Consider the following 23,648-nt stretch of genomic DNA (forward strand, 5'->3'; position numbering starts at 1 on the left):
CCACCATACGATCTAAAACATACTTATCATTTGATTCACAACAAAAAAGATTGCATAGAAATCTCTTACCTAATCACCCAAAAACCATACCACACAAGACACCCACTACACCACACAAATCAGCCCTCTTCTCTTAATCAACTAGGGGAGGGCTTCTTAGAAACCACAGTAACCAACCACGAATAGCACAACCTGGAGGCATAGAAACCTCCAAGGGAAGATGATGACCACTCCTTTTTCAGCCCTTTCCCTTATCTGCAACCGATGGTGAAGAAATCAAGAGAAAACCCTAGACTGGGTGCGCATAACACAAAATTATGGGCAAATCCAATTTGCTCAACCTGGCTTTGATACCATATTATGATTCGGCCTGCCCTTGAGTCCTGTTAGGCTGATAACAGTCAAGAAGAAAGGAGAAAAAAGAAGAAAGAAAGGGAGAGAGAGAGAGAAAGGAGAAAATAAGAGAAGAAAGGGAGAGAAAAATTTGGTTAGAATGAAAGAAATATTACCTCTCTCATTCAGCTAGATGTGTTTTATATTACTAACATAGTGGAAAAGACACATGTGCCCCTACTTAAGTGAGGAACACTAGTTCTAACATAATCTTACACATCAGCAACCTCAACATAAGCATAAGGATAGAAATACCCCTACATACTCGACACTAACAGTATGTATGTATGTATCTGTGTGTGTATATGTATATACATGCTAATTGAGCCAAGCTCGCAAGCTTTCAAGCCAAACTTTTTATTAGTCGAACTCAAACATTAATAATTAATCAAGCTTACCCCAAGGATTGAACTCGATTTGAGCTCGATTAGAATCAAACTCAAACTGAGCCCAATTGAATTCGAGCCTAAACTATTCAATTAGAGCTCGTTTTGAATGCAGCCTTAGGTATATATTACATCCATTACATACATGAAGAAAAAGCTAGAATTGTAAAAATCTCCTGATCTATAGTTAAAAAAGGTATTCTCCTTGACTAAGAAAAGCTACCTATTTTGATTTTCTCCCTCATTGTTCCTTCTGTTTCTTTACAATTCATTCTTTTTGTTCCCCACTTCTAAGTTGCCAATTTCCTTACACTTCTAATTCTTCTTCCTTGAACTTCTATACCGACTTCTTCTAAAGTGCTTGATACCTTTTCTGCACAAGGGATGAAGCAATGGTTGTAAGTCGTTCATCCTCACAAAACATCTCTTCATAAAATCCTTCCCCTTCTCTGATATCTCCTCAAACATCAAGGGGGCATTCTTTTTTTTGGATTTTGAGGGGAAGGAAAGTTGGTCAATAGGATTTTTGTTTCCCATTGACCATGAAACCCATGTTCTTTTTTCAAATTTATGTGGGGACTAGGGAAAGTTTATTTTCCTGGGTATCACTTACCTAGGTCACCTCCTAGGTGGGTAAATAACTTCCCACCTTGGGGGAAGTCACTAACAGTTGAATGGGACAAAAATGCCCCTTTTAATAATGAACTATTATGGTTAAAATGGTCATTGTCTTATTTAACTGAGAAATAAAAGAACATGGGTAAATGCACTTACTAACATAATGAAACAGTTACTCGAGTATGTGCATTTACCCAGGTAAGTAACTTACCGAAAAGCAAATAGGGCCTTGAAATAACCCATTTTAACTTAACAAAAACCTCTTGTAATGATCATCTCAGTAATTTTACATACAAATTTACTAAAATATGTGTTTTATTGAGTTAAAATGGGATTACTTCAATAATTTTGTATGTAAAATAATTTATAAAATGGTATAATGGGTATTTGGAGAAAGTTGGTGTATCATTCTAACATTTTTCGTCTGAGATGGTGACAGAAAGGAGGTTTTTGTCGAGTTTCTAGAAAGTTTAGGGGATGTTTTTATATTTTACCCTTTCCAAAATAATGTAGGGTATATTTAAGTAAATTAATGAAAACTCAAGTTACATTTAAGTCTTTTACGCTTTAATATATCCTCAAACGTGCGCCACTTAAACCACTGACATAGTCTCACATAGCACCATGTGTCAAGAACATCTCAGCAATTATCACATTAACCCCTCTCTCTCTCTCTCTCTCTCTCTCTCTCTCTTTGTTTTGGCAAATTTTGTCTCGTCCCCATCTTTATGTTCTTCTCCCTTTTTTTAAACCTTTTTAGGGTTTTTTACATGGTTTTAAAAAACAACCTGAAAATAGAACCGTTTTGGCCATCGATTTATGGGTCGACAATTCAATCGTCCGGTTCGAATGGATGGCTCGTCCTAACAACAAAAATAAAAAAAATAAAAAATAAAAAATGGCCAAAAACCGTTGAACGGGTTGACGAGTCAACAGTTCGACCACCCGGGTTAATGGGTTGTTGACCGATTCAATGGTTTTTGGCTAGGGACTGGGATTGGGGTAAAACGGAACCAGTTGCCTAGATGGTTCCCGAGCTAAACGGTTCGACTGTCCATGTCAACTGCGATTCGAAAACCATGGTTTTTATGCTTTTGGATTTTCACTATTCAAAGGTCTCTTTTGGTGTGAGATTTATTCGAGCATGTGCAGTTTGACAAAGGTTTTTTTTTTTTCATTTTTTGCTTTGTTTTTTGGTATTTTTCTTCTTTAAGATCCTCTAAAACGGTATAGGGTTTACCACCATTTCATTTCTTTCCTTTTGTTTTTTCTTTGAGTTTTATTGTGCAATGTTTTTTTATTTTTTCTTATAAGGCGATATGCTCAGTCTCTTTCTTTGATTGCATGTGTGTCTAGTTCCATCTCAAATCGGAACTTTAGACTCGATTTTCTGATATTTTCCATGGTTTTTCCAATTTGGTGGATTTACCACCAATTTTTTTTCTTGTGTTTAAAGTCACATTGGATTTATCTTTCTTTCAAGGCTTTGGAATCCCTCGCAGACAAAGTTATTTTGTCTAATTATTGACATCTAGAAAAAACAACCCAGAAAAACAAAACCGTTATGGCCACCAGTTTCCAGGTCGATGGTTCAACTACCCAATTCGAATGGAAGACCTATTCTGACAACAAAAATAAAAAAAATAGAAATAATTAAAAATAAAATGACCAAAAACTACTTAACGGGTTAACAGGTCGACCATTCAGGTCAATGAATCATTGGCCGACTCAACGATTTTTGGCCATGAACCGGGTTTAGGGTAAAACAGAACCAGTTGCCTAGACGATTCCCAGGCCAAATGGTCCTATTAGCTAGGAGTTTTTGATGTGAAACAAAAAACAACTATATATAAAATAGAACTCAAAACTATCGGTGTATGATCGTGTTTTTTTACATGCGATGCTTTATTGAAACAATATTTAAAAACTAAGCAGATAATAATAAAAACTAAGCAGATAATAATTTCAAAACTTAATTACTTATAATTACAAGTTTCTTATGAAGAAATGTAGCAAATATAATGTTATTCATCAAATATGTTCCCGGTGGATGTAGGTGCGCTCAGAGCAAATCCCAATTCTCACTGACATCTTAATAAGGAAGTTCACAAAATGCTCGATATCATAAGCCCGGATCTGCTGCTTGGATGCTGTATGTAAAATGCTACACGATCAATCACGAGTGGACACGCCAGTATTCATTTGTAGCTCCATGTGTACGGAACAATGACGTGCTCACTCGTCATTGGTTACGTACCTATCTACACACAATGTGCGAGCAGCAGATCTCGAGTGCGCTATAATAGGTAGGGGAGTGCCCGAACCGAAATACATGGCGAAGGGCCGAAGGCTGAAACTGCCAAAACGTTCAAAAGATACCGGGATACCCAGATGCTGACCCTTTCTCTCTCTCTCTCTCTCTCTCTCTCCGGTGGTCGAAGAAGGAGATGCAACTCCTCTCCCATCTATCATACAATCTCCTTCTCTCCCTTTGTGTCATCTCAGTCGTCTTCCTCTGCAGCAAATAATAAATCAATCAACAGATACGCTGATCATCAAACATTATTCAGCGGCCATATAGATACAACGCACTCTATCTCTCTAAAATTGCCAAAGTTACAAGAATAAGGGACGACGATGTCGTGGTTTAGATCCGCAGTGACCAAAGTTATGGTGGCCAGAGGCAAGAACAACCTCAGTCACACCGTCAGGAGCTACGCTGACTCCGTCGTCCAACAAACCGGTCATGCCGTTGCCGAGGGTTCCAAGCTTCCGCAGGATCGCATTGTAATTTATTATATTCTCTAAGTGTACTCTTTTGCTTCTCATTCCATTTTATTTTTGCTCCATTACTCATTTCTCTTGGTTTGATTTGTTAATTATTATATTTCCGAAGTCGCTACGTTCAGTATTATTTTGATAGTTCGTTGGATGTGCATGCGGAAGTCAGCTTCACTTATTCTATTTCGTGCTGTTAGTTTTCAATGTCTTTCGTTATTTAATGTCTCATATTATAATTTCTTCATGATACTTCTTACATTTTTATTTTAAATTATCATCATCGTCATCATCGTTTTTTTTTGAATGCATTAATTATCACCATTTTTTTTTAAACGTAAATTATTTCTCCAAGGTTCATTAATTCCACCCCCTTCATTTCACACTTTTAAAGCAAGTGGATGATATTCCTAGTATCTTTGTTCAATTTAATTCTGAAGACAAATGCTGCAGAACACCAAAAAGAAAAATGTTCTTAACCTCAACATCCACATCATGAATAATGCTGACATCACTATAAGAAAATACCTTCCCATCTCGGTTATAGCAAGCTCACAAGGAATGAAGTGACTGAATTGAATGACTTGTATCTTTGTCTTTCAGTGGATAAGATAATTATATGATAAAATATTTGCAGCTATAATAACTAACCCAATTCCAGCTTCAGCCATTAAGGAACTCACAACCTTTTTAATAACTTACCAAATGTCAAAGCAAGTCATTTGATTCAACCAATTCAGATGTTATCAAATAGCCCCTAAGACTTCTCTAATTTCATTAAGGTAGTATACTTTGACCACTTCCCAACATGGACTCCACTGAATCCTGTTAGTTGAGTCTTCCTCAATGGCAAATGAAGTGATTGTACTGCTGTTTCGAAATCCTAGCACTGGTAAGGGGAGAAAATCTATATTACCTGGATATGGCCAGGGCATGGTATTGGGTATGTAATTCAAACTAAAAATTGAAGTAACGACACTCTTGTACACTGGATATCCTAGAAGCAATTTATATAGCTGCATCATCCTGACACAACATTAATGTCACCAGCTCTTTAGGTAAGGGATAAATTGATGGATGCAAATAATACAGCTGCATCATAGGAGCAAATTGAATCCCACCTTAGTACCATGATGCTTATAAATGGATACGGAAAGGGTAATTAGGCCCTCAGGTATTCGAGGGTCACTAGAAACTTTTATGGCCATGTCAAAGATATTTTCTTGGGTCTAATTGGATATGGAAAATTATATGAGAGCAGAAATGGTAGCACTCCTGCATGGTTTAAGATTAAGCAGATCACTGAATATCACAGCATTGAATATAGAAGGGAATTCAAGGGTAAAGGTGGGCTGGATGAGGAATGAAAGTATGGGAGCCTGGAACTATAGAAGCATCATAAAAGAGATCAAAGTAATGACGATAAACTTAAACATCACATATTCATGGGTTCACAGATCAGAAAATGGCCTTGCTGAAGCCTTGGTCAAGGTGGGAATTAATAGGCATCAGCTTTTTTGGGGGGCTATGTTATAATGTACAATCAAGAATTTGGACATACCATGGAGCCTGTGTAAAAAGTAAAGAAAAAGGGTCTTGTGACAGCATTCATCACTTTGGTCTGCTTAGCAGTATGTACTGACCAGTAAAAAAAAAGTAGTTACAAGATAAGCATTGTGACATTGCTTTTGAATCACATAACTTATTGGAAAAACATAGCATATAGTTGCATACTTGGTAAAATCTCTTGCTGATCTATTGAGCTAGGATTTTTTTTTTTTGGTTTCTTTTTCTTTTCCTTTTCACATAACTATCTTATTATAATTAAAATGTTATGCATTATATATATATATCTCAATTTTTGTGATTGTCTAATCACTTCCCTTTCTTAATCAGTGTTTTTGCACAATCTATGTTCTATAAATCACTATAATCTTTTCTGATTTATTCTTGGTTAATTTCTTTTGTGCTATGCCCCTTTCAAAATATTCAGGGGGGAAGCAATTCGAAAAGCTTTAATGACACCATGAAAAGATTGGAAGAGGTTGCTGTTTCTTGTACGGGGCTAGAAAGAACTCAATTATTGAGAAGGTGGTTGATTCAATTGAAAGAAACTGAAAAGTTGTCTGGGAGTTCTATTGATGATAAAGAAAAGGTTCTTGACCAACATCATGCTTTTGATGAGTCCAAAGAGTCACCAGCAAATCCTTCTTTGGTGAGTGAACTGTTTTGTTATTCAAATTTCTGGCCACATTTTAAATTTCTACAACCAAGTGATTTTCCTATAAGATTGCAAAACTTTGTTCTAGGGGCCATTGCTTGGTGTAATGGTAAAATCACAGGCTGACAAACATGAGAATGTGATTCAAGTTTGAGAGTGCCCACTTTGTGCCAAAAAATGCCAAATGTTAGGTCTGTATCCAATCCACTCCTCCCAAGACCCCAAAAGTGGCTGGGGCCAACATTGGGTAATGGCCATTTTTCTATGTACAAACTTTTTTTTTTTCATTGCATTCATACTTCATTTACATTATGAAGTGCACAAACTATTTACCTATTAAGGATTAACACTCTCAGCAATTTATTCTAAGAAATCAATCAGAGTATGAGTGTCTTTGTCTAAGTGCATAAAGTGCGGAGTAGAAGTTTGCTTGAACTTAATTCCAGCTAAGGTATAAAAGTTCCTTTGGATAATTAAACCCTTGGTCATGGGTCTAATAGCAATATAAGGGCTTCTTGAGGCAACAATTTGAAGGCTACTTGGGCCGGAATTGACCCACTTCATCATTTATTATTGGAAGCTTTTTATGTGGAAATCACATTTCATAATGTTCTATGAATTTCATAATGGTTCTTCTCATGCTTTGTTCATGCAGTAGTGCAGTTGTTCTAAACTGCTTTGATATGCAATAAGTTACTTCTGTTAAAACTTAAAATAAGCAACAGTAGTTCAGCCTATTGCTTACTAAGGTTTATGCAAACTGGTTCTCTATTTTGTCCTAGAAGATGGTGAACTTAAGAGGAGGGCTAGTAGAAGTTCAGACTTTGTAGTTGTGCTTCTTTTTTTGCTTGGCCTTTTAGTTGTGTCTCACTTTGATAAAAAATTATAATTATTGTGATATTATTTCATTTTGAGGGGCACAAAATGCTCAAACGCTAATCAGAGTTAAGGTTTTATATGAAACTATTAAGTTTTGCATTGTTGTCTGCATTTTTAACAGATTAGTTAGTTGTTCTAAATTCATCAATAATTTTCTTTGGTCCACAATGAGGTGTTTCCCTTGTTGATGAAGCGAATTTTAATGGATATCATCTAGTAAAATTCAGCTTGTTCTAACACTTTGTACTTCAAGAGGAATCATATGATGTTGACCACCTTGCATTCTTTTCCGGTTCAGCATAACTCTAATCTTTTTATACTTGAACAAGATTTAAACTGGGTCTTCCACATCCTGACTGAACTTTTAGAAGGTCCAGATTGAGATAGTGCTGCCACAAGGACCAATGGTTCCACATAGCCAATTTTATTTTCTTTTTATATTTTTTAGTACTTTATTGAATGAGATATTTTCTGTCAGATAATAATATAATTTTTTTTCCTTGTCTTGGACATAAAGCAAAATTTTCTGTTTTTGAGTAATTTGTATTGTATATGGTGTGTATGATTTGTATGTTAATGTTTATGTTGGTTAGAATGGGTCTGAAGTTTAAAAGAATTATTATGAATGCTTTTCATTCTTTTGTTTTGGTTTCTCATCTTATGTGCTCTTTACTTGTGTATAGGTTCTGTATTATGACTCTGATTTGGTGAGTGAGCCAATGAATTTCCGTGATGTGTTCCTTCACAGTCGAGCTTTAGAAGGCATAACATTGTCCATGGTGAGTTAAATAAGTTTTATCTATCTGTTCATTTGATGGATGAATTTTAGTGCTCTATTACTGTGTGTGCTTTGACTTTTACCGTGTATATTTTTAAAAGACGGATTTGCAGCATTTATATGCTGTATGTCAATGAGGTTAACAGCCATTGATATGTAAAATTAAAGGAAGAAAGAGTGCTATCTTCTTCTTTTGCTCGCATTGTTGCTACATAACCCCAAGTTTGCTTACCTTGTGAACTTGTTTAGTTTTTGTATATTGTGAAAAACTTGGGAAGGGGGCTCCACACGTAGTTATTTGATTATTCCTTTAAAGATCAATTTCAATAACTTATCCCATCTATTGAATCCATCAATAATGGTTATCACTTCCCACCACAGTGATTGCTGCAAATCGGACATCCCTCTTGGTATGGGAGTTCCAAGAAAACATTGACAGAGTGTTTTGGTAAGATTTGGCTGACAGCCTGACACAAGGGCTAGGAATTTTCAACTCTTGATGGAGTGTTTTACAAGATCTCAAACTTGAGAACCAATTTGGCCAGAGTTATGGGTCTTGACTTAGAATGATAGCAAGGAAGAACTGCAAGCAGCCAGCAGCTTGGCAACAAACTTACATATAAAAAAGAAACTTTACAAATCACTTCCCCGCCCTAGAATTCCCCTTTGAAAATTCTGTCCTGTCAGCTCTGTTTTTTATAGGATATCAGCTAGACAATTGGCAGTCCTTGGGACTCACCTTAACTAGCAATTCAGATTGCTTACTCTGGCCCTTTTCTATCTAACTAAAAATTGGTTAGTCCATGGTATCTCTTCTTTTACTCTCATCCATAGATTCACTACCTAGCAGTTCCCTTTGGCAATCAAATCTGTCCACCTGTTCATAGACACCAATTTTAAGCCTTCAATGGGAGCTAAAAGTTAAGAATTTAAAGTTGTTTTACCCAGATGGTCTCAAGAAGCTTGGTAAAATGTTTTTATTGCCATCTCTCACAACTCTTCCTATTCTTGAGGCACTTGGGTTGCCTAGGGTGCAATCATCAAAATTTTGTCTCTTTCTGCCTGCCTTAGAACTCTTCACACCACTGTTCGTTACTCTTTTGTAGCAGAAAAATCAGCCACACTTTAGATGATATGGTGTAAGTGAGGTCTGGAAGATGTAATTTATTGAAGCTAAACTAAAGGGGAGATGCACAAGTTTAGTGGCTCAAACAACAAGATCTTTATATAGAATGAAATACTCTTGACAAGAAATTTTATTACAACCAGAGTTCAAATTCTCAAAATCAAAGGTCTAAACCATTACCACAGGTAGGTTAAAAAAGAAGCCAGAATTCAAAGTATTTATGAAAACTAGTAAGTGTGCACGTGCTTTGCACGTGACAATTTTTGATGTCGTTGATGATGATGATAGTAAATAATTTGTTTCTAAATTTTTTTACAATTTTATTCTCACATTTATTTTTGTTTAATATAGATGTGCCCAAATGCTTTCTACGTTTTTTTTTTTTTTTTGTATTTTTACACATTTGACCTAAAAGGTTGAATTGTTGATTTGCTACCAAATAGGAAAAAAACTCTGTTTTGGGTTGATTTGAAATTTCTATTTTATTTCTATCATCAGCAAAGACAATTCTTCTTTGTTACACTTACTTTTTTAGTATGGTCAATTAATATAAGATTCAATGAAAAATGGGAGTCAATACCCTAAATTTAAGACTTAATGTGAGGGTATTGAATGAGGAGAAATGTAGTACTTTAAATTATATTTTATGTCCTTATAATTAGATTAGAGAGACCAAATTCAAAAATAGGGGTATTTTAGTCAAGAATAGGATTCAATGAATGTATTGGGAGTTAATACCTTAAATATAAGACTTAATGAGAGGGATTTCAATGAGGAGAAAAGCGGTTGTTCAAATTATATTTCTGTCCTTACAATGAGAGGGATCAAATTCAAAAATTAGGGTATTTTAGTCAAACAAAAGTTCTACACTCTCATTGTGTTTGTATGCTGTGTGGGGTGGCTCTAGGATGAGTGTGTATGTTGTGAAACAGGATAACAGTGGAATCTTGAAAAACCAAGTTCATTTCTGATGCTCTGATTTGTTAATTTGAAACATATGATCCATAAATTAATTTGGTTAGTCCAATGTTTCCCTGTGGGTGCACAGCATTTGGCATTCTGAGGTTTCAGTTCTCATTCTTGGTTGCATTGCTTGCTCCAGATCATATCATGCTGAAAGTTCAAACTGCGTTATAGAAAACTTGACTATGTTAAGTGTCTTTAACTAGGAAAGAGGTGAATCTGCTACCTCTTTTGCCACGGTACTGCATTTGAAAATTCTGAATTTACTGTTATAGACATTTCATCTTGAGGTGGAGAGTTTTCATCTAATTTTGGCATGATTCTAATTATATCTAGAATCAGACTTCTACTTGCTGATCATGGAAATTAACCGCAGGTTGACTCTTTTCTATGACTCAGATTCTTGAAGCACCAAATGAGGAGGAAGCTTCTCTGCTTTTGGAGATATTTTGGTGAGTCTCTTTGCTCTTTTGTATTTATGTCTGATTGCTGTTATCTGCTTTTCAATGTCCTTTTGGCTTTTGCAACTTCTCATATAGTTTCTAGGTGGAACTGCAAGACAATATGTTGTTCATTGATTTTTTCTGCACTTGATGTGAAATTCCTTTAGTAGTACTTATAAGACAGTTGTTTGATCCACTTTTGCCTTCTTTCACACTTCACAGAATCACAGTACAATAGTGTTTGATGATTAGGTAGCATTAACTTAAGCAAAAACTCAAATATTGGGGGGGGATATGGAGGGTAATTTTGATAAAATAAATATAAGATGCTACATGTAAGAATGACAATGGCATCTACCTTGAAAAAGGAACCATGAAGATCTCAAAGAGTGCTACTGTCTGATTGCAGAAAAGACGACCAATTTGTGTTGCCAATAAATTGGACCTTGATCCCGATCTGATCCAAAATTCTGATTAGATGGATACCACTCGAAATATATCTGTTTATTTTTCTGGATCAATTCTAGATCCACTGCAATTTGATCTGATCAAGATCTGATCTGATAACTTTTACATTCATAAGTGGGTTTGCAAGTTGGGTCTTCTAGTGGAAGAGTCTAAAGACATAGAAAACCGCAATGTGGCAGTTAATCTGGAGTTTCAAAGGAGTCTCCCTCATCATCCTAGATTCATGGAAAAAGTTTTGGTCTAAAAGATCTTGCAACATGTTTTAGACATGCTCTATTTCATGGGTTACTTTTGAGTTAGAAAATTGAAAGCTACAGGTTATTATTAGTTGAACAAAACTCCAATCCAAGGTTGGACCAAGGCTGATATGGACTGCAGAATTCAACAAATTGCAAATTAAGAGAGTTCCCTATCTGATGAGCCATTTGTTTTGGCCACAGGATTCCTTGATGTGGCTAAAATAGAGTAGATTGAGTAGGAAATCTCCCTACATGATGGGATTCTGAAGCCTTATTCCTATACTTTGTACAATATGTTTCCAAACCAATCCAACAGAAAGCAGTTACAAAGTCCATGAGTAATAAGGAGCTAAAAGACAAACTGTAATTGCTCCAGTCTGGAGTTGGGCTTCACATGAGAAAACCTTGTAACCATATGTGGCCCTTCTGGGTGTTCCATTCTGTGCAAGAAGCACAAGCCATGTGGTAATTGCACCTTGACACAGCATTGGTAAAGCATGGTCTTCATGTAACTTTTCACATGGTCAGTGGGCTGATCCCTTGGCAAGTCTGTCATCAATTATTTTCTTTTTATTTTATCTTTATTTATTTATTTAGGTCTTTTTTCTCTGTATTTAAGAAGCAAAAATTTGCAAGTGGTAAATTGGTAATATGAAAAAGCTTATGTGGTGCCATTTTTTTTATAAAATTTCAATAGTAGTGTCATTTTTTTTATAAATCCAGAAAGATATAAGACCTGGGATTAATATGAATTTTGTCTAAACTTCTTTATTTTTTTTATTTTTTCAGCCTCTGCCTTACAGGGGAAAGGGAAGTACACAATGCAATAGTGAGCAGCATACAGGATTTGGCAAAAGTGTTCTCAAACTACCAAGATGAAGTTTTGGTAAATAACTAAGATTTCATTTATAGCCATGGAAAATTTGATAATTCTGCTGATGCTTTATTAAATTTTCCTGGTTCGTTTATCAACATCTTATGCATCTTATTGCCAATGAGATAAGATATTTGATTCAGCAAGTAGTTTTAATGTAAAAGCAGAAAAAATGATGTAGCAGATGAAGATTTGTAAGTTTTTAACATTTAAACACTTTTCTTTTTCCTAGGTAAAGCGGGCGGAATTGCTCCAATATGCACAAGGTGCAATTTCAGGGTTGAAAATAAATGCTGATCTTTCAAGGTGGCTAATAAGCTGTCCTTTTTTTGATTGTCATAGGCATTTAATTCTCAAACTTTGTCTTAAGCTCTTCTCCATGTAATAAATCCATGCAAATGCTCACCTTTTCCTTTTGAGCATGTGATGATTGCATTTGGTAGCTTACCTTTTTCTTGGAACTTTTCTGTTGCTGATCGTTAAAGTTCTAACCTTGTCAAATTTAATGGAGACAGAATCTTTACATATTGTTTCCTAATTGGTAGCATACCTTTAAACTTTTCTCTCTGAGTTCCCTGGTTCCCAAAGAAAGTCCATAATGATCTTCTCTAATTACTTAATGATTGACATTGGAGCCTTAAATACCGAAAAGAAGTAAATAGGCAGATCAGAGAAGGTGGGCCTAATCAGAGTAATACAACCTCTAAGAGAGATATAGTTTTTCTTCTAGTCTGCAACTTTTTCTTAACCTATCTAAAACTGGGTTCTGAAAAGCATTTGACCTAGGTTGCCACCTAAAGGGATGCTTAGATAGTTAAAAGGCCAATTAGATAAAGGACTACTTAGAAGGAGACCTTCCCATTATCTTTACATGTTGGTCTTCCGGTTGGCCCATTTAGGCTCCATAAGAGATGTCATTCTTCAAGAGTAGTGCTTTTAGTTCTTCTATAGGACTGTACAGTTTTGATTCCTTTAGGTATTGAGTCGGTTACTGTGTATGGGGCACTTTTGAAGTGTTATCAGGTGAAAAAGTGACCTCCAGGGTGGCTGCTGGGGATTTAGATGCACATCTCAAGAGTAATGCTTTTACTTCTCCAGGGGTGCAGAATTTTCATTCCTTTAGGTTGTGTTTGGTGTAGAGAAAATGGTTGACCAGCTTGTGGTCCCCATCTGATCATATGTTTTTTTTCTTGTCTATAGTGCTGTTAGAATACTGTTAGAACCTTTTTTCTGTTGTTTCTAGTGACAGGGGCATTCCTGTCATTGTACCACTTATTGTTGTAGGCATATTTTTAAATATCATTTGGGCCAGAAGACTAAGCTGTCCGAACCCCTCTTTCTCTTCTATTCTCTCTTCCTCTTCTCCTCTTCTCTTCTCTTCATTTATGGTTTTCTTTTGCTTACTAATCAGGTCTGAACCTTCTTGGTTTCAGACAACTTGGTATCAGAGCAGGCCTAAACCTGGCTTGGGCTCTCATGTAGGTGTTGTTCATCTGACTACATGAGAGTAGTTCTAGGGCTGGAAGTTTCAGCTTGAGTCGCCTGGTTCTTGGAGGTCATTGGAGATCGAAGAAGGTGTCCAAGGTTCAAATATCTTGGAGAGCTGTTCGGTGACCAGGAAGATATTAAGAGTGGCGCCCAGTAATTTCTGGGTTGTTTTTCATACTTTCTGGATTGTTTTTCTATTCTCTTGGACTGTTTTAGGTCTTTTGTACGGACTGTTTTTCTGGGCTGTACTATTTTTGACAGTGTTGGTTTCCTCTACTGCCCACCTTGTATTTGTAAAATGGCCTCTGAAGTTTTCTTCTTCCTTTGGGTGCTGTTTGGGCAGTACCTGGAATTTCTGTTTAGAAAAGGAGTTTGGACAGTGCTGTACTCTCCATTCAGTGATTACTCTGTCATTTCAGCATGGAAATGAGAACAAACCAAATGGAGAAGGACTTGTAGGAGCTGTAAACTCTACTTATAACAGTTTATTTCAGATTACTACAGTCAAGTTTGATGGAACAAACTATTTGGAATGGGCCCAATCAGCCGTGATGGTCATTGGGGGGAGGGGAAAGTTGGGGTATGTGATGGGAGACACAAAGAAACCAACACAGGAGGACCCTTCCCTTGCTAAATGGGTTCAAGAAAATTATTTGGTTATGACTTGGTTATGCAACTCCATGCAACCTCATATAAATAGAAACTATCTTTGGGCAAAGACAGCTATGGAGATTTGGGACAATATGAAAGAAACCTATTCTCAGCCCCTTAATGTTGCTAGAGCCTATGAATTGAAAATTGAGGTGAATAATCTTAAACAGGGAGAGAAACCTGTGTCAATCTATTTCTCCACCTTGAAATCATTGTGGTATGAAATTGATCATCTTGAGACTATTGAGTGGGAGAGCCAGAAGGATGCTGCCACATTCAGGAAATTGGTTGAGAAAAATAGAGTGTTTGAATTCCTGGCTGGGCTAAACTCTGACTATGACATTGTAAGATAACAACTTCTCACTAGAGATAGTGTCTCTTTATCTCAAGCCTACTCTCTGGTACATAGTGAGGAAAGTAGAAGGAAAGTTATGTTACAAATCTCATCTATGGAATCAGCTTTAGCAGCTATAAAACCAAAGACTGGAGGTGATAAGGAGAGAGATGTAAAGAAGGATGAAAAGAGGGATGTGTTTTGTGACTACTGTAAGAAGCCAAAACATACTAAGGACACTTGTTGGAAGCTTCATCCTCAACTAATTCCAGAGAGCTCCATCCTCTTCCAACACTAGATTCAGTTCCCTTGATGCATTGGTTGCTGTTAGGGCTGCTTTATCTCACCTGGAGAGTGAAGTTGGCTACTCTGGACAATCTCATTCTACTCTTACTTCTGCTTTTGCTCAATCAGCTACAAGGGCCACTGCCTATCATTCCTCTACCCTAGGTAACACTAGCCATTGTTGGATTATTGATTCAGGTGCATCTGATCATATGACCAATTTATCTTCATTATTTCATACCTATTGCTTGTCCTCTAGCATAGACAAGTGTTTATTGCTGATATCTCTCTTGTCCCTATTTCAGGCAAGGGAGACATCAATGTCTCTGATGCCATTTCCTTATCTTTAGTTCTACATGTTCCTAAACTAAGTACTAATATGCTTTCTATCAGTAGTATCACTAAACACCAGAACTGTTCAGTGATCTTTTTCCCTGATCATTGTGTTTTCTAGGATTTGGCTACAAGGAAGGTGATTGGGACTGGTCGCGACCGTGAGACGATTGGGATCAACTTGCTTGAACATCCACCTGAGAAGAGGAAAGAAGATGGGAAGTCTTTTGTGTCATAGTCTGTGAATCAGATTATGCTTTGGCATAATCGATTGGGTCATCTTTCTTTTGGGTCTTTAAGGAGTGTTTTTCCTAATTTGTTTGAGTCAATCCAAGTGTCCAGTTTGAAGTGTGAGAGTTGTGAGTTGGCAAAGCATTGTAGATCACCTTATTCACAAAGTAATAAAAGAAGTTCTGTTCTTTTTGAAATTGTATATACTGATGTTTGGGGGCCTTATCATATTCCTGCTATGGGTGGGTACAAATACTTTCTATTGTTTGTTGATGACCATTCTTTGTTTTCATGGGTTTACCTCATGCGCTCTCGGGATGAGGTTCCCACTTTGACCCGCATTTTTCATCAAATGATCCTGACTCATTTTGGGGTTAAAATAAAAAATCTCAGATCTGATAATGCTAAAGAATATTTTGCAAAACCCTATATTCTTATCTCCTTGAACATGGAGTGATTCATCAGTGCACTTGTCCACATACAACTCAGCAGAATGGTGTAGCTGAGAGGAAAACTAGGCACATCCTTGAAGTTGCAAGAAGCATCATGCTAAATACTAATGTTCCTATTCGTTTCTGGGGGGGATGCCATTCTTACTGCTGTTTATCTCATTAACAGGATTCCTTCACGAGTCTTGGACATGAAAGCTCCTTTTAACTTGTTGTATCCTGATAAGGAGCAATTCTTTGTTCTTCTCAAAACCTTTGGTTGCACTTGTTTTGTCCAAATCCTTGGGTCTGCCCGTTCAAAACTTGATCCTAATGCTGCCAAATGTATTTTCCTAGGGTATGCACAAAATAAAAAAGGGTATTGTTGCTATGAACCCTGTCTCGAGAACCAGATTTGTATCTATGGATGTCACCTTCTTTGAAGATGTCCCCTATTACCCTAGGGTTTCACCTCAGGGGGAGAGTGGTGAGCAGGGTGTGTTTGCTCAAGATGTTCCTTTGCCTATTCCTGCAAGTGGAGGGGAGTGAATTGAAGGGAGTTGTTCAAAAAGTGTAAAGAATTGAGGGTGTTTCACAGAAGATGGTGGCAGCAAGTTGGTTCTAGTAATGATCAGTTCAGGCCAATTCCTATCTCTTTTACGGCACCAGATTTAGGTATTGCCTCCTCCTTACCCCCTCCTACTACTGATGACATGCCCACTCCTACTACTGATGACATACCCTTTTCCACTACTGTGCCTTAGCCATCCGCAGATGATCTTGACCTTCCGATTGCAGTACATAAGGGGAAACGTCAATGTACCTCATTCTCTGCCCATTTTATTGCTCATTTCCTTTCTTATGATCACATTTCATCATCACATAAGTCCTTTTTAGCCTCCATTGCTGCCATTCCCATTCCTAGAACAGTTCAAGAGGCCCTTGTTGTCCTTGAGTGGAAGGAAGCAATGAAGGATGAGATGGATGCCCTTGTAAAGAATGCTACTTGGGAACTGGTTGATCAACTAAGAGAGAAGAAGCCTGTTGGGTGTAGGTGGATATTCACAGTGAAGTATAATGCTGATGGTACAGTTGAAAGATATAAAGCTAGACTGGTGGCTAAGGGATACACTTAAACTTATGGTATTGATTACTTGGAGACCTTTGCATCAGTTGCAAAAATGAATACCATCAGGGTTTTACTGTCTCTTGCTGCTAACTTCTCTTGGCCTCTATTTCAGATGGATGTTAAAAATGCATTTCTAAATGGTGACTTGCAGGAGGAGGTGTATATGGAGTTACCTCCTGATTTTTATGATGTAGGGATTGGTAAGAAAGTTTGCAAGTTGTAGAAAGCTTTGCATGGTCTAAAACAATATCCAAGGGCATGGTTTGATAGATTTAGACTTGCTTTGGAAAGATTTGGCTATGTTCAATCCAAATTTGACCACGCTCTATTCTTTAAGAAGAAAGGTGAGTTGAGGTATTTCCTTGGGATTGAAGTGGCAAGGTCCAAGCATGGCATTTTTGTTTCCCAGAGGAAGTATGTTTTTGATCTCTTGGAAGAGATAGGAAAACTGGGAGCTAAGCTTGCTGATACTCCCATTGAGAAAAATCATAAGATTAATACAGAGCATGGTGAGCCTTTGGAAGATAAAGGTATCTATCAACGGCTTGTAGGATGACTTCTCTACCTATGTCTAACTCACCCCGACATTTCTTATGCTGCCAATGTTGTTAGTCAGTACATGCACTCTCCCAAGACCTCACACCTCCTTGCTGTTGAGAGAATTTTAGCCTATTTGAAGAGATGTCCAGGCCGAGGTATACTTTTTAAAAATAATGGCCATATGAAGATTGAAGTATACACTAATGCAGATTGGGCATGTTGTATTGATGATAGGAGATCTACTTCTGGGTATTGTGCCTTTGTTGGAGGAAATTTAGTTTTATGGAGGAGCAAGAAACAAAATGTTGTTGCTCGGTTCAGTGCTGAAGCTGAATACAGGTCTATGGCTAATGGTGTTGCTGAAATATTATGGCTGAAGTCTCTCCTTACAGAATTGGGAATTGAGTCTGTAGGACCCTTGATGCTGTATTGTGATAATCAAGCGGCCATTAACATTGCTCACAACCCAATACAGCATGATAGAACCAAACATATTGAAGTTGACAGACATTTCATCTGAGAGAAAGTTGCCTCTCAAGAAGTGTGCCTTTCTTATGTTGCCACTAATATGCAGTTTGCCGATGTGGTGAATGCTTTTGATGACTGTTATCTTTGCATAGAATTCTTTTGGGTATCCTGTAGATCATCCCATGGAAACAAGGTCTATAGATCTTCCTTCTTGGTGTTTTGTTTCTGATTTTGCTTGTTTATGTTTGCAGGTAATTATAGATTTCAAACATAATTGGTTGTTATCGGGCCAGACCTGATTAACCCAATTGATAATTGGTCAATTTTGGGTCTGGTATTATAGACCCTATAGGGTCTAGTTCGGGACTGGGTCTACACAATATTCTTATTGCTTTAGGACGGGTCCACCATGTCCTGAACCAGACCCAACCGATTGACAGCTCTAAATCCAATACAACCAATGGCTTAAATAAGAAAAGATCCAATTATATCAAAGTTACATATAGGCCCATTTTCCTACCATCGATACATATTAAGTCACCAAAAGTTTATCAACGCTACAAATGTACCCCTATAACCTCCAACAGTATCATTTATTTGGCTATGATGTCCATTTTCTGTTTGTCTTTTATTCCTTTGCTTCTCATAAAATCTTGTATTATTGTAAAAAACTCAGCTTCTCCACTATTTTGAGACTTCATTTTCTGGTTACAGAATAGATGCTGAAACCTCAAGCCTGCAACAAAAGTTTGAAGAAAGGAGGGCATCCCGTTTGACTTCAACCGAAGCTCAAGTGAAGGAATCTGAAAAAACAGCTCTTGCAACTCTAGAGGTGAGGTGTATTTCATCAATCCAAATAAATATTACATTCAAGATGACATGGTCTTTTCAATCATTTATCAGAAAAAAAAAAGATGACTTGGTCTTTATGAGACATAATATTTGGTTTGCTTCCTCATACAGTGTCAAGCACCAATGCTAGGAAGATCTTTGACATAGTTGTGTCTTTAGATTATTTTTTGTGCTCGAGCATAAAATAAAATGTGCTTGGTTTGTAACAGGTTGTCTTGTAGTGGTTGCATTCTGGATGGAAATTGAAGATTTTTTTTTGACTGACTCTGTAAATTTCGTGTCAATTATGTTTTCTAGTGTTTCTCCTCCCAAACATCTATTACAAAACTGCAGTCAGGATGTATGGTGTGTTTGCAGTGAGGAGTTGTTTCCCCAAACCTGTTTTGGAATATGGTGCCTGCAGCTGTGTTTTGGGGTTATGGCAAGAGAGAATGCTCAGGTCTTCCAAAATAAGGCTAGTTCAGCTGACTCTGTTTTTCAGGAAATAGTAGGAAAGCTTCACTCTTGGATCGAAAGCTAAAATTTGTTTAAAGGAATGAGCTACACTTCATTTTTGTTGTTTGAACTCTTTTTGTAAACAGCCAAGGGCTGTTTTCTTAGTGCATTCTGGCAGTTTTCTGACATTTTTGTATGGTTTCCCATTTTACAGCCTCTAGTTGTACAACTTCCTCATATTTAATGAAAATTCTATACTTCCTAAAAAGCAGTTAGGATATTCAGGATCTTCGTACTGCAAGAATTAGAATCTTGGGGGTGCGCCCTGAAGCTATCCCTAGAGCCATGGAGTTGCAGGTGGATGGACTTTGGCACAGGGTTTGGATTGTGGCAGAAAGTAAAGCGTTGCTTTGGAGGAGTGACAAGGAGCCTGAGGAAGATGATGACGTGGCAAGTCGGCACCTAGGTGAAAGAAGAGGAGAGGAAGTTGGGGGAGCTTGAGAACAGGGGAGTGGGACTGACACTGAACGTTGGAAGTCTGTGAATGAGTCTCGTCTTCTCCAAAGCAGTTATGAGGAAGATGGAGAGGCAGTGCTGCGAGTAGATGGGTGGGGCGGGTGTTATTCATTGGGTTGTAGATTCAGGTTGGTTGGCCCAAAAGGAGAAAAGCTAAGAGCAATTAATGTAATCAAACAGCCTCCTTTGCACGTGACCCCTAAGGAGTCAAGTTTAATGGACAATAATTCTGGTCCTCTTCCCCTTCGAAGACTGATAGTGTCTCTCGTCTAATCCGTGGCAGATCAGAAAAGAAATTCTCTTGGGGCTGACAGGTCAAGGGAGGCAGAATGACGAGGAAGGATAAAGCCATGGTTTTGGGGGCAAAAAAGGTAACAGCTTTTAAACATAAAGATTTAAGAATCTTTGGTGGCCATGGCAAGAGGAAGGAGGAGTCTTGGGAGTGGGTGATTACGAAGTTCATGAGTTTGGAAGATTTGAATCATTCTAATGGTCAGAAGGTTGAAGCATGTTCAGAGAAGATAGCTCCCCAAGCTTTAGCATGGGATATTGAAGAGGCGGTCCACAAGAAAGAGCTATGGTTGAGGGATTAACTGTTCATGGTAAGAAAGATGTTGGAAGAATATCAAATGGGGTTGATCCTGGTGACGGAATGTTGGAAAGAATCGAAATGGAAGAAAATTTTGGTAAGGAAGAAAATACTAGAGAGGATATGTGTTTCATTGCCTCGAAGAATATGATTATCTCCTTTGATTTCAGCAGCAGGGTTCTGAACCAGGACATGGTTATTGAGTCAAAGGACGCTATTTCTAAGGAGTCTAAAGAGGCAGGTTTGACAACTTCGGTCTTCGTAAGTGTTAGAGTCGACAGTACAAGAATATGACTATCTCCTTCGATTTCAGCAGCAGGGTTCTGAACCAGGACGTGGTTAGTGAGTCAAGGGACGCTATTTCTAAGGAGTCTAAAGAGGCAGGTTTGACAACTTTGGTCTTCGTAGGTGTTAGAGTTGACAGTACAAGGGTATTTTGGTCATTTGTCTATCTAGTTGAGAGTGAATAGTCTGTTTTGTTTAAGTTAAAGTTATGTGTCCCATACTTAATGAGGGACAATACAGTCTTTTGTAATTCAGCATTATATACAATATAAATACAAGTGGGTTGGCTAAGAGAGAGAGTAACTTTTCTTCTATAGGCCAAACCCCTTTCTTCTTCTTACCTAGAACTAATCTAGGGCTAATCGATCTATTCACAGTAGGAAAGTTGGGGGTGGACTTAGGAAGGAGAAGAAGTGAAGGCGGGCGAAGGTGTCTAATTCCGAGAATCCCAATGCAGGGGAGCTGAGAAGATTAAGAGGATCCAGCAATGGGCAGCTTGTTCATGTTACTAAGATTTTCCATTGCCTCAATGAAGGATTGGTCAGGGATGGTCTTTGTTGTAGGTTCAAGAGGATATAGGAAGAAAGGAACTAAAGCTAGAGTTTCAAATTGTTTGAAAGATGGAGGAAATACAAACTGTTTTGTTTACACGAAGTGGCTGCTCTCAAACTTGAAACCACATATTCATGTTGTAGAGAAAATGGTTGATCAGCTTGTGGTCCCCACCTGCTCGTATGTTTCTTGTCTATAGTGCTGTTAGAAGACTGTTAGAATCTTTTTTTTTTTCTGTTGTTTCTAGTGACAGGAGCATTCCTGTCGTTGTACACTTGATGTGAAATCCTTATATTTTAAAATCATTTGGGGCGGCAGACTAAGCTAGCCGAACCCTCACATTCTTTTCTATTCTCTCTTCTCCTCTCTTCTCATCCTCTTCTCTTCCCTTTCTCCTCTTCATTTTCTGGTTTATTTTTCTTTACTAGACAGGTCTGAACTTCTTGTTTCAGACAACTTGGTATCAGAGCAGGCCTGAACCTGCCTTGATCTCCAATGACAACTTGGAGGTCATTGGAGATCGTAGAAGGTGCCCAAGATTCAAATCTCTTGGAGAGTGGTCCGGTGACCAGGAAGAATCGGAGAAAACAGGTTGGTTTCTGATTTAGAGCTTAAATCAGAGATTGAAAGTTGTGCCCAGAAATTTCTGGGTTGTTTTCATATTTTTCTGGACTGTCAAGTGGCTGAAATATCTCTGGTATCAGTACTGCTGGTTATTGTTTCCCTTGAACTGTTTTTAGACACCTGTATGGACTGTTCTCTGGGCTGTTTTTATTTTTGACAGTGTGGTCTCTTCTACTGCCCACTTTGTGTTTGTAAAAAGGTCTCTTCACCAATACAGACTGTTCTCTGTTTTTTTGGGTACTGTTTGGTCAGTACCTGGAATTTCTGCTTAGAAGAGGAGTTTGGGCAGTGCTGTACCCCTCATTCAGTGTTCATTTTTGGACCACTTCAGCATGGAAATGGCTGGAAATGAGAACAAACCAAATGGAGATGGATTTCTTGGAGCTGTAAGCTCTACTGATAACAGTTCATTTCAGATTACTACAGTCAAGTTTGATGGATCAAACTATTTGGAATGGGCCCAATCAGTTGTGATGGCCATTGGAGGGAGGGGAAAACTAGGGTATGCGACGGGAGACAAAGAAATCAGCACAGGAGGACCCTTCCCTTGCTAAATGGGTCCAAGAAAACTATATGGTTATGACTTGGTTATGCAATTCCATGCAATCTCATATCAGTAGAAACTATCTTTGGGCAAAGACAACTAAGGAGATTTGGGACAATATGAAGGAAACCTATTCTCAGCCCCTTAATGGTGCTAGAACCTCTGAACTGAAAATGGAGGTGAAGAACCTTAAATAGGGGAAGAAACCTGTGTCAGTCTATTTCTCCACCTTGAAATCATTGTGGTATGAGATTGATCATCTTGAGACTATTGAGTGGGAGAGCCAAAAGGATGCTGCTACATACAGGAAATTGGTTGAGAAAAATAGTGTTTGAATTCCTGGCAGGGCTGAACTCTGACTATGACATTGTAAGACAGCATCTTCTCACTAGAGACTGTGACTCTTTATCTCAAGCCTACTCTCTGGTACACAGTGAGGATAGTAGAAGGAAAGTTATGTTGCAGATCCCATATGTGGAATCAGCTTTAGCAGCTATAAAACCAAAGACTGGAGGTGATAAGGAGAGGGAGGTAAAGAAGGATGGAAAGAGATGTGTTTTGTGACTACTGTAAGAAGCCAAAACATACTAAGGACACTTGTTGGAAGCTTCATCCTCAGCTAATCCCAGAAAGACTTAGGAACAAAAAGGGAAATGTTAATGCAGCAATAACCACAGGAGCTTCATCCACAGTTGTGACCACAGGAGCTCCTTCCACTCCCAACACTAGATCTAGTTCTCTTGATGTATTGGCTGTTGTTAGGGCTGCTTTATCTCAGCTGGAGAGTGAAGTTGGTGGCTCTGGACAGTCTCATACTACTTCCACCTCTGCTTTTGCCCAATCAGGTACTAGGGCCTTTGCCTATCATTCCTCTACCCCAGGTGCATATGATCATATGACCAGTTTATCTTCATTATTTCACACCTATTGCTTGTCCTTTGGCAGAGACAAAATGTCTATTGCTGATGGCTCTCTTGTCCCTATTTTAGGCAAGGGAGACATCAATGTCTTTGATGCTATTTCCTTATCCTCAGTTCTGCATGCTCCTAAACTAAGCACTAATCTGCTTTCTTTCAGTAGTATAACTAAATAACAGAACTGTTCAGTAACATTTTTCCCTGATCATTGTGTTTTCTAGGATTTGGCTACAAGGAAGGTGATTGGGATTGGCTGTGAGACGAATGGGATTTACTTGCTT

General features: G+C 37.9%; 1 protein-coding gene across 5 annotated transcripts in view; it reads left to right on the forward strand.

The window, feature by feature from the left end:
• Nucleotides 1-3,719: 3,719 nt before the first annotated feature.
• Nucleotides 3,720-23,648, forward strand: part of LOC104599246 (uncharacterized) — a 73,211-nt gene continuing 53,282 nt past the window's right edge. For 2 of the 5 annotated variants that reach the window (XM_010261707.3, XM_010261708.3), the window contains exons 1-7: nt 3,720-4,184; nt 6,169-6,390; nt 7,959-8,054; nt 10,542-10,594; nt 12,082-12,178; nt 12,399-12,472; nt 18,768-18,885. In XM_010261707.3, the coding sequence (XP_010260009.1) occupies nt 4,035-4,184; nt 6,169-6,390; nt 7,959-8,054; nt 10,542-10,594; nt 12,082-12,178; nt 12,399-12,472; nt 18,768-18,885 (810 nt within the window). In that variant the 5' untranslated portion in view covers nt 3,720-4,034. Of the gene's footprint in view, nt 4,185-6,168; nt 6,391-7,958; nt 8,055-10,518; nt 10,595-12,081; nt 12,179-12,398; nt 12,473-18,767; nt 18,886-23,648 lie in introns of those variants that run through there. The other 3 variants (XM_010261705.3, XM_010261706.3, XM_010261709.2) reach the window with 2 other exon arrangements.

The sequence above is a fragment of the Nelumbo nucifera genome, chromosome 2 (assembly GCF_055504915.1).
Source record: "Nelumbo nucifera cultivar China Antique chromosome 2, China Antique-T2T, whole genome shotgun sequence".
In the NCBI taxonomy this organism is placed as follows: domain Eukaryota; kingdom Viridiplantae; phylum Streptophyta; class Magnoliopsida; order Proteales; family Nelumbonaceae; genus Nelumbo; species Nelumbo nucifera.